This window comes from Gobius niger, assembly GCF_951799975.1.
Source record: "Gobius niger genome assembly, chromosome: 16".
NCBI classification, from domain to species: Eukaryota; Metazoa; Chordata; class Actinopteri; order Gobiiformes; family Gobiidae; genus Gobius; species Gobius niger.
Window position 1 is genome coordinate 10020281 of NC_136867.1, and position 10670 is coordinate 10030950.

The 10670-nt window shown below is 43.7% G+C and overlaps 2 protein-coding genes across 3 annotated transcripts; one reads left to right on the top strand and one right to left on the bottom strand.

The window, feature by feature from the left end:
• Positions 1-348: 348 nt before the first annotated feature.
• On the top strand, positions 349-7875 carry pcnx4 (pecanex 4). 2 transcript variants are annotated; one of them, XM_079573765.1, is made up of 12 exons: positions 349-511; positions 872-1414; positions 1487-1636; positions 1710-1889; positions 2337-2878; positions 2951-3051; positions 3228-3350; positions 3426-3786; positions 5017-5120; positions 5192-6294; positions 6557-6743; positions 7560-7875. In XM_079573765.1, exons 2-12 carry the CDS (start codon positions 939-941, stop codon positions 7809-7811), a joined length of 3579 nt encoding a protein of 1192 aa, XP_079429891.1. In that variant the 5' UTR covers positions 349-511; positions 872-938; the 3' UTR covers positions 7812-7875. The 2 variants fall into 2 exon arrangements, with proteins under 2 accessions (XP_079429891.1, XP_079429890.1); XM_079573764.1 differs by having other exon boundaries at positions 872-1636.
• Positions 7876-8233: 358 nt separating this feature from the next.
• Positions 8234-10517, bottom strand: dhrs7 (dehydrogenase/reductase (SDR family) member 7). The gene is made up of 7 exons (XM_079573766.1): positions 10323-10517; positions 9745-9897; positions 9559-9665; positions 9168-9407; positions 8978-9100; positions 8680-8895; positions 8234-8383 (listed from the first exon to the last, which is right to left on the bottom strand). Exons 1-7 carry the CDS (start codon positions 10450-10452, stop codon positions 8342-8344), a joined length of 1011 nt encoding a protein of 336 aa, XP_079429892.1. The 5' UTR covers positions 10453-10517; the 3' UTR covers positions 8234-8341.
• Positions 10518-10670: the final 153 nt, after the last annotated feature.

Consider the following 10670-nt stretch of genomic DNA (forward strand, 5'->3'; position numbering starts at 1 on the left):
AAATATATAGCTATTACTAACAATACAATAAAAGCTAGTAGTAGATATAGTAGTAGTAGGTCGTAGTAGTAGTAGTCATAGTGGTAGTAGCAGTTGCCTGTTCAGTAGTATCATCATTACAATACTGTGTGCGCCCGGGAAATCCTTTGTTAATTTTGAATGTATGTCGCATTAAACATACACAACAGCAATGGCCTGTTTGTCATGGTCAGAGGGTTTGTTATGGTCAGAAGCTTTGTTTATGGTCAGGTTATGGTGTGGGCGTGTTTGTGATCGTTGCAGTAAATCCAGCCAATCAGCGCGCTGTTTCTTCTGGCTCCTGCACTCTCATTGGTCAGCGCTGCTGTGCATCATGTCGATGTGGCTTTCTTCAAAGCAGCTAGCAAAGCTAGCGGCTAAAAGTGTGCTGACTCCATAATGCTACTTTATTTGATATAAATACATATATGTGGATATGTGTATCTTATAATTCCAGGCGTAATGGACATAGTTTTATATTTTTCCCCTAAAGGTATGTGTGAAATGTTTATCACAATCTCAATGATGCTTTAAGCGTTTACAAGCTAACGAGTAGGATGTTACGGTAGCGTTAAAAATAAAGAATTCAGACGTTTTCTTCTTATCTTTATGCATGCAGTGCATTAATTCAATCATTAAGATTGTCTTCAAGTTTAAATAAATGACTGGCTTTAAGATTAGCAGTTTCAGAGACAAGTAGGTGTAAGGCTGTCACTGTCTTGTTTTTGTTTGTGAGCATCTCTGTGGATCATACGTTTACCTTTCAAGCTTTCTCAGCTCGATCATTATTGAATATTTATTGGATTAAATTTTGAACTAGTTGGATGAATATGTAAATGTGTTCATTTTGCAGGTAGCATCTTGAGAAGATGAGTGCCCTACCTTCTGTTGTGGAGAGATGACCTGCCCCCCGTTTGGGAATGGTCAGAATGGGGCCAGATGTGCCCCTTCTTAATGAGTACAAGCAGGAGTTCTTCTGGAAGCGCTTCCCTCAGACTGTGTTGGGGGGTCCCCGCTTCAAGTTGGGCTACTGCGCACCCCCATATGTGTATGTGAACCAGGCAGTCCTCTTCCTAACGCCATGGCTGTGTGGAGGGATCAGTACTCTGCTTTACCAGCTGCAGCTGCTTCAGGAGCTTCATGCTGCAGTCCTGTCTGGACTGCTCATGCTTGGGGCGGCAGCGGCTGTCCAGGCCCTGGCGTTGTATGCTGCTCGCAGGAATGCCACTGTTGAGAGGCTGGGGGTGAACAACATTCTGGCTGATGAAGAAGAGGTGGAGTTCACCCACTGTGTTGCTCCTGAGACTATGCACTTCATAGCCCCAGGAAAGAGGTTTGGGCTTAATATCCTGCTGCATACTGTTCTTGCCGGAGTGCTGTGTGGATTTGGCACATGGTACGTGTTTCTCAGCCGACTGACCACTCTCTACAACAGCATTGGCGCGTCACTGGTCATCTTTGTTCTCAGCTGGGTTACTCTGTGTATTGCCGAGTATTCCCTCATTGTCAACACAGCCACAGAGACGGCCACCTTTCAAGCACAAGACACTTATGAGATTACCCCGCTCACCCGACCTCTGTACATATTCATCTTTATCGCTGTGGATTTGGCTGATAGGTAACACTTTGCTACCAGCTCTCCTTGATGATGCACACAGTTTCCTTATAATATTTTTTAAAATGTCTGTTAGGTTCTCTGGTGCTGTCCCGGAGCTCCATTTGGCCAGCCAGATTCTCCATGTGCTGTTTGTCTTTCTACCTCTGCTGTGGGCACTGGGAATGCTGCCTCCGCTGGATGCCCTGCTCCTGTGGGGCATGGAACAGGCTCTTGTGTTTGGCTTAGGAGGCTCCCCCATGTCCAGCAACCTCAGGTAGATGTTGGTCTATGCAGGAGTCCCCACTTTAGACCATTAATGCCCCACAAGCTTCTTTTTCAAGTTACTAAAACACCTAAAGTGACATGAAAAGAGATTTGTGGTTTCACTCACTCTAAAACTATTTATTTATTGTGAGGAGAAATCGGTACGTCTAGTGAATGCCCTTCAAAGAAAATATCTTTTAGTCTGTGGCCGTGGCAGAAAAACTTTGACACACTTAGTATCTCAGCAAGTTATAAGATCAATGCTATTGTATATTATATAATAATATAGTATACAATAGCATTTGTTTCGAGGTTTCTTTGTGTCCTTAGGTTATTGTTCCTATGAGATGAGATATGACATCCCACTGTATTGGAATTCAATCACCTTTTAATGATTTTTCTCATTTCACTTATTACGAATGACCCTGATGTGTAAATCTTGCCTGCTGTCTCCTAGGTTGCTGTTGATGTTTGGCGCATCCTCTGGAGTAGCGGTGTGCAATTACTTCATTCCCTCAACAATTGCCGTACTTCTCTTCTCTGTCTCTACGGGATTTTTGCTGAGTTTGGACCTCAGCCAGATCAGAACTTTGTGTAAAAGTTCTGCAGAAGCCCACCGAGATCTGTTACGTCGAGGTGGCTCTCCTGCACCTCCGCCCCCTCCCAGTTCTTTTGGCTGGACTCTTGGCTGCAGAGAGGCGCTGCTGTATGTGACCCTGATGCTGGTGGCAGGCGCAGAGGCAGGCCTTCTTCATCACTTCCTGAGCAAAGTGCAGCCTCTGAGCTTTGTCAGTGGACCCCAGGCGCCAGTCGGGTACCTTCTCCTCATTGTCTTCTGCCTCTGCTGGGCCCTTAGAGAGGTTCAAGGGGCGTATGTGTTTGGAGGGCTGTTTCTCAACCCGTTTTATCCTAAAGGCATATCCAATATTCAGACTTTTAAGCAGTGCAACAGGAGACTTTACATGGCTGCAGCACTAAGAAGAGTCCTTATTAATCTGGGTATTCAATGTATTTTTAATCTTCCAAACAATCTCTTGTGACAAATGACTTACAGTTGTTTTTTTCTTACAGTATCACCTTTGGCAATGATTGCTTTTCTGTCCATGGATCAATCTCTTCTACAGCTCCATAAGGTTTCACATTCCATTGGGTTCACAAGAGCGTTCAGAGTGGTGCGTACTCATTGTCATTTTAATTTTTATGTTAAACTTGAAAACATACAGAACCTCTTCATAGTTTTTTTTTTTTAAATAAGAAGGCGTCCTGTATTTGACAGTCAACAACCATTGTGTGAACGCGCAGGTTGTGTGGCTCCATGTACAATATGTCTGCATGTGTTGGTTTCCAGGTGTGGCAAAGCTCGGAGGATGCGCTGCTCCAGATTGTTGTAGTTATTTTGGTGCGACTCGTAGCTGGAAACAAAGCGCTGTTGGGATGGGACAGCCTTGGAACCGGCGTTCAGCTTCTGCTGGTAAGACTATCGAGCTTTTCACCGTGATATCACTTTACAACCATGCTCTTGTGACGGTGATGCGGTTCTGCTCAGGTTGGACTTGTGGTGGACAGGTTGACCCAGTTTCTGTCGAAGCTAAAGTTCAGTTTGACTGTTCTGGTCACATCATGGACGGAAAAGAAGCAGCGCCGGCAGTCGGCTGGAACACTCTTGGCCCTGAACGCATCACTGTGGCCGCTGCTCCTGGCTGTGGTGACCCTCTCCGCCCTCCTGTCTGCGCCCCTACTGCCCCTCTTCACTCTTCCCGTCTTCCTGGTGGGATTTCCCCGGCCACAGCGCAGTTGGCCTGGGCCTGTGGGCACAGCTTGCCCCTGCCCTGACTCTGTCTTTTACCAGCAGATGAGTGCAAGCCTGGCTGCTGCTTTGAGATTGGCTTTTGCAAGAGGATCACTGGGTTAGTGGTCTTAACTCATTCTTTCCTCTTTCGATTATTGCACAACGCCACATTTTTAATTCTTAAATGAAACTCAAGAAAAAAAAATGTATATGTATATATGTGTTGTGCACATCTGAGCACAATGAGCGGTCTCTGTAAATGGAGTATTTGTAAGAGGTCTGTTGCTGTGAGCTGCTCGTTGCAGTTACTGGCTATAATACAAGCTTGCATGATCCTGCTGAGCATCATGTGAAGTGACCCAAAAAAGCTCTGATCTGTATTCATTTCATCCAAATGTTTCCACACTATTAACCATGTAATACTCTTAGGCCAAATGCTGCTGCTGCTGCCTCTGCTAGGGTTGGTTCTGTGCCTGATGTAGCGTAGCATGACAAGAATGGCACATGATTCATATAATGTTGATTTCAAGTACAAATGTTCTGCTGTATATAGTCTGGATTAGACAAGTGACTAGTATTTCTAGGCATGTGCTGGCAATCTTCATTTTTACTTGACGTTTTAGATGATGTGAAGCTAAGATTTTATTTATTCAGTTGTTTGTTTTTTGTACAAGATTATGCTAAGATTTAGTTTTATAATGTATCGATATATTAAAAAAAAGATGACTTAGTATTGGCTGAAGTAGTAGTAGAGGGTACATTGATCATCAAGCTAAAGGCATGCTGACAAGCAATGATGTGTTTAGATTGGGTTATACATATAAAGTTTCCTAATTTAGTGGTGTCACTGGTCCAAACTGTGCTGAACTCTACAGCTGCAGACAGCAGAATTAGGGACTACATTTAATAACTTGGTTAATTGGAACAAAATCGTTTCAGCCCAGGACCAAACTTGGGATCTTCTGGCTGTGAGATGAAAGCGCTAACTTTTTCTATCTGAAGGTCATAACAGTGTAAACACATTACTGTTCTCTTTAAGTTAGAGCTACACTTTCTCAGACTATGTAGCTCAAGGGCAAACAGAATGTTCTTGTTATTGTAAATATAATTTAATGGGCATAGAAGAAATGACTTACAATCAGACCCACTAACCACATTTATTGGTCTTTTAATACTTTGAATAGATCTTGTGTTTGTACAGCAATTCCAGACAGAGATGATCTGCGCTACGCTGCATTTCTGATGTGATGCTTGATGTGAATGTGACACTTTGATTGTACAATGGTTTACTTTTATAGGTGCATGGTTAATTGTTTGATTGGCTCATGCAGTTCTCCTTGTGTTTTAGGTTCCTTGTCCCCAGGGTCTCATTTTCTTGGCCGCTTTCAGGACCGCATGGTGTGGATTATGATCCTGGAACGTGGTTATGGCTACTGCACTGTCAACATAAAGGTATTTGTTCATGCCAAAACATTTTTGTTACACTGATGACAAATTTAAGTGAAACAAATGATCTATTGCAGGGACTGGAGCTGCAGGAAACCTCCTGTCACACAGTGGAGGCGCGCAAAGTAGATGAGGTGTTTGAGGCAGCGTTTGAGCGTCCGGAACATCTGGGTTTGACTCGAGGCTTTAACCTGCACTGGGCAAACGCCCTCACTCCATGTGCTGCACTGGTGCTCCGGGTCTACTCTGATGCTAGAAATGTGCTTACTGGGATTATTGATTCTCACGACAATCTAAGAAAACTCCAGAGTGACTTTCTTAAAGCTCTGGTGTGGCTGCTTCTGCGCTACTGTGTTCAGAAGCACAAAGGCGTCTTGTGGAGCTGTGATGAGGGCTCAGGAGCGGGAGGCCGGAGGTCTCAGTCCTCTCAGCTGGCCCACACCACCTGTGTCCAGCCAGTGGAGCCTGCCCAACTGTCCAACATGTCTTCTGTGAGGGCCAGGCAGGACAGCTCCAGCATGACTTCATTTGGGGACTGGTCTGATGAGGATGATTTGTTCGGGCCTCAGCCGGGAAAGCGAACTGTGGCTTTGGTGAGTGCGGAGGCTCACAGTGGGGCTGCAGTGTTGCAGCCAGGAGCCTCTTTGCCCGGCTCTGTGGAAATGGACAGTCTGTTTGAAAACATGGCCCTGTCTGCGCTGCAGCCACTTCAGCCTCTGGGACTGGGCATCGGGCTGCCTGCTGCAGATAGAGGACCTAACTCTGAGCTCTTAGGGGAAAGGCTGGGCTCTCTGCCTACTCTCAACTTCAGCTGCCCACAGTCTGAGATCTTTAACCTGCCAACTGGCTGGAGGACAGCTCCTTTACTGCCCTCACGTCTGCTGCAGCTCAAGTCTCTGTTTCCAGAAGACTGGTTCCGGTTTGCACTCGGCCGCTTTGGGCCCACAGTCCAGAGTGACACCACTGAGGACATGACTAAAGCTCTGAAAGAGGATGAAGTGTTAAAGGAACTGCACTGTCAGGTCACCATGTCTTGTCTGGTCTCTTTGGGGGCTGAATCAGCCTTTAACAGCCCAAGCTACATTTACAGGATTTACTGTGGAGATGTGCCCTGGACAGAGTCTTTGGACTGGCTTTCTTCCAGTAAAGAGCTATACCAGATTGCACTACAAGCTTTCAGGTACTGTATTAAACTTTTGGGTTTAACTCTACTTTCACAACTTGATAGTGAAAAATATTTAATTACCTCAATATTTTAAATTCATTAATGTTGGAGCATTTAGTAGATGGGCCAATCTACTAAATGCCCCAATAAAGGACCTGCTACTAAATTATGACTTCCATGCCACTGCCACAGTCTGACCTCCCAAGTCCCAACTCTTTTACTATCTCTTTTGCAGAACGTTGTTGAAATAAAATCATATCTGTATTCTTCAACTTAGGTTCAGTTTTAAGTTGCTGTTTGATCAAGCCAGTCTTGGGTCTTTGGAGTCTCCTGAAGAATTGTTCAGCGCCTTGGAGGAATATGAGCGCGACTGGTACATCGGTTTGGTGTCAGAAAAAGGCTGGCATGACAGCGTTCTCCAGGAGAAGCCCTTCCTGTTCTCACTGGGACATGACCTTACAATGGTGATTACATTACATTAGTATGGATTTTGTAGCTACAGTCGACAGCAAAACAAGAGCATGCATGTTTTTTTCAGGATTGAAGGATATTAAAAAATAGCATAAGCCTGCTATATATTTATTTTTTGCATTCTGTGTAGGATACGTTTTTTTTACTTGATTGAGTTTTCTTATTATTTTCCAATAAAATCATCTTCTCTCTGGGTACAGTGGTGTAACAAACCCTTTCTATAGAGCGCCACAGTCCCACCCACTCCCGGTCACCTGTCGGGGTCCCATGTAAAAAATCCCATGTATTTTTAGCGTTGACGTTTCGAAAAAGTCAATTATTAAGAGTTTAAAGGAACGACGCTGGCTATTCAGCTATGTGCTAACTACCGACACTTGCGCAGGGATTTTACAAGAAAGAAACAAACAATACTTGAAAATACAACAAAATTACTTTTATAATTTGGCAGTTTATAACATTGTAAAATCTTCAATTGTACCTTGTATGTTTCATGTCTGTGAGTTGGCACATAGCTGATTAGCCGGCGCCGTGATAATTGACTTTTTCGAAAAGTCAATGCTAATAATATATGGGATGCTTTATGTCGGACCCCGACACGTGAGCGGGAGTGGGAGGGACTGTTGAGCTCTATTAGTGATACCACACTTGTGACATTTACAGTATTTGACACTATATATCTTTAGAATGCTGTGATATCATCTGAAACCCAGCAGTCCACCGTGTACTTCATGAAAATAAATACTGTAAAACAATGTGGTTATACAGTTTACTTTTTTTTTTACATTGATCCTACGCCTGTCTCTCCACAGGGCACATACACAGGCCGGGTCTTGTCCCTCCAGGAGCAGCTGGTACACGTAGGCCGTGTGAATGGAGAGGGAGTTCGGGGCCAGTGGGCCAACCTGTCCTGGGAGCTTCTATACGCCACTAATGACGACGAGGAGCGATACAGCATCCAGGCGCACCCCTTTCTGCTGAGAAACCTGACAGTGCAGGCAGCAGACCCTCCTCTGGGATACCCCATCTATTCCTCTGTCCCGCTCCACTTCCCCAGCCTCTGACACAGAGCCAACAGAATGTTTTATTTTTTTTAACTGGATATTAAGGGGAATGATGTGGCAAATAGACCCTCAAAACAACACTACAGAACATGTTTCAAAGGTTAGCGTTTAAAGGTAGATAATGTATTTTAAATAACATTTCATCTCTTCGGAAGATAAGGCTCAATACCTCTATTGCACATATTTAGCTTGAAATTGTCCATGTTAAATCGGACAATTTGTGCGATATCAAGGATGTGCCTTGAATGTATCTTGCCGTACGTGTAAGGTGTTTTGTGCTGACCCTCTGTTTACAATTTACTTGTTTACGCTCTATTTAAATGTTTTGTCCACAGTCCTTTGAAAAGTTGTATTTTTATATGTATAATTATAATAAATAGCCCAGAAAAGTTTGTATTCTTTTATTCTTTTATTTTTGTTAATGAAAAATACATTGATTTCTTAGATTTTATTTAATCTTAAGGGCTTTAGAAAAGACACAAAACATTTTATATAATTGACAATTGGAATGTTCAATACCATCCTTGAGATCATGGGGCCTTAGGTTTGCTGAAATAAGCAGAGTCTGCATCCTGCAAAAAAAGTACAAAACCATAAGACATTAAAACAATTTTGCCTTCAGTCTCTGGGTCATTGTTTTAGCAGAGTAGGGGGGTCATCTGAGCTGAAGTCTGATGCACACACTGGTGCGGATTATGAATAGTATCAAAAGTAATGTAGCTCTTTCCTGTCTCATCCTTAAAAGTAAACATGCAGCTGATAAGATTCATTGAGAGTTTTCATGATGCAACTGAAGTCACACCCGATGAAGTGGATGAAGAGTACTATGTATAATATATCAATGTCAAGAAATTAAAAAAGTATTTACCAGGCCAGCTTTAAAATTTTGCACCCTTTTTCTGCCAAGTTTATTGGCGATGAACCAGGCCACAGTTGGAGTATACTGCCATGCATAATAAAATATAAGGAAAGGCTGCTGAGCAATCCACATTTCCTGGACTCCATTTGCCATTCCCACCAGCATGAGGCGCACACAGCGGCCTGTTGACATCTTGTACTCCTGACTGCCTACTGTGGACATAGGCTTGGAGTGAAAGTGGGACAGTTGTTAAATGACACTGTAACAGTTGAGTTATTCTTTGTACTTCCAAGGCGTATTGTTTCACCTTGTTCAGGACTTCTGTGAATGCATTGTCAACTATTCTGGACTGCACTGGGCCTGGACACACTGTGCTGATGAGGATGTTGGGATAGTCAGTCAGTTCAGTCCTCAGAGAGTTGAAAAAACCCTGTCAACAAATGACCTTTAACTTCCTGTACAGATGCTGCTTGCTGAAGGAGTTAGAGGTGCTTTACCTGCAGAGCATGTTTACTTGCAGAGTATCCAGTGGACAGAGGGGCTCCAGCTAACCCCACCACACTGCTCACAGTCACAATGCTCCCAGAGCCTCGTTTTGTCATATGAGGCAGCACCTGCTTTGTGAGTGACACTGTACCCAGGAAGTTCAGCTCCATTAAGGCATGGTACACCTCAAGACTGGTCTCCAAGAAGAGCGAGCGCTGGCTACGGCCGCCATTGTTTATCAATACATCAATCTGCAAAAGTGATTCACTTTAATCCATACCAACAAGAGATCAGAACTTTACTTTTTACACTGGGGTGAAAATATGAACTACTTTCAAAACTACAACATTTACCATTAGCAGAATACATTTCAGCACAGCCTAGACCTCTGCTACAACTTACATGTCCAAAGTGCTGAAGGGCAGCTTCAGTTTTTGCCTCATGAGATCCCCTATCCAACAAATCAAGTGGAAGGACAAGAATATCCTCATCTTGTAGATTGGAGCGCTCTTGAACAAAAAAACATGTTTTTCCCCCTATTGTGCCTTTTTTTTTTTTTAATAAAATGAGTTTAATTTTCTTATTTACGTAAACAGCGACGTTTGACAGTCTGGAGTTCCTTTTCCCTGCGTGCAGACAGAATGAGTCGTGCCCCACACTGTACCAGCTGATATGCCAGCTCCTCCCCAATGCCACTGGAGGCTCCAGTCACCCACACCACCAGACCCTTCAGTCTCTTCTCTAAAACAACAAACAACACAAATGTTTACATCCAGGCAAAATTTAAGGGAAATGTTAATGAAAGACAAGAATGTAAAAATGTCTGGAAATGTAGGAAACTTAACAGTAGCTGTAATGCATTGAAGAAAGAGGGCCATGCAGCGACCCTTCTCTACCTCAGTGGTTCTCAAACTTAATCCCAAGTACCTGTACATGTACATGTACCACAGTTTGAGAACCGCTCAAGAATGATAAGAGTTTGAGTCTGTGCAATATTGAACAATGATGCTAGTTACCTATTGAAAAGTTACAAGACATCATTCAGGTTTAATAATTACTTAACTCTGCTGCGTAACAGTCAGGCCACAAAGTTACAAAGTTATTTGCTACGCAGTTGCTTGATTCTCAAAGCACAACAAGCTAACCCTCTGCACCCCGGGAGTCACCTGGCCGCTGCCCCACGACACTGGCCCACAGCAGGGTCATGTCTGCGTCTGCCAACACCATGCACAGCAGGGTCACGATCATGTACAGAGGAATGAGGTACCACAACACGGTCGCTAGAGTCGGGTCCATTGCTCTACCACCACCAAGCCACAGCAGGATCAGCCACAACCTTCAGTACCCGACACTGGCCACCGCGCATGTGCGTCACTTCCTGACGCATTTTCACAACCGACATTTAGGCTGAAGAAATAGTTACAAACTAGTTGTTTCTCTCTTGCATATGTATATTAAAGATAACTTCTATTCGGATTTATTTTTATTTTCCCACAGGATTACCTCATGAGATG

Coding starts and splice junctions, on each gene's coding strand:
- pcnx4 (XM_079573764.1), top strand. CDS start 939: ATGGTCAGAATGGGGCCAGATGTGCCCCTTCTTAATGAGTACAAGCAG. Junction 3,351..3,425: donor CCGGCGTTCAGCTTCTGCTG/GTAAGACTATCG, acceptor GGTTCTGCTCAG/GTTGGACTTGTGGTGGACAG. Junction 3,787..5,016: donor TTTTGCAAGAGGATCACTGG/GTTAGTGGTCTT, acceptor CTTGTGTTTTAG/GTTCCTTGTCCCCAGGGTCT.
- dhrs7 (XM_079573766.1), bottom strand. CDS start 10,452: ATGGACCCGACTCTAGCGACCGTGTTGTGGTACCTCATTCCTCTGTAC. Junction 9,898..10,322: donor TGTCGTGGGGCAGCGGCCAG/GTGACTCCCGGG, acceptor TTGTTGTTTTAG/AGAAGAGACTGAAGGGTCTG. Junction 9,101..9,167: donor CAAGTAAACATGCTCTGCAG/GTAAAGCACCTC, acceptor ATTTGTTGACAG/GGTTTTTTCAACTCTCTGAG.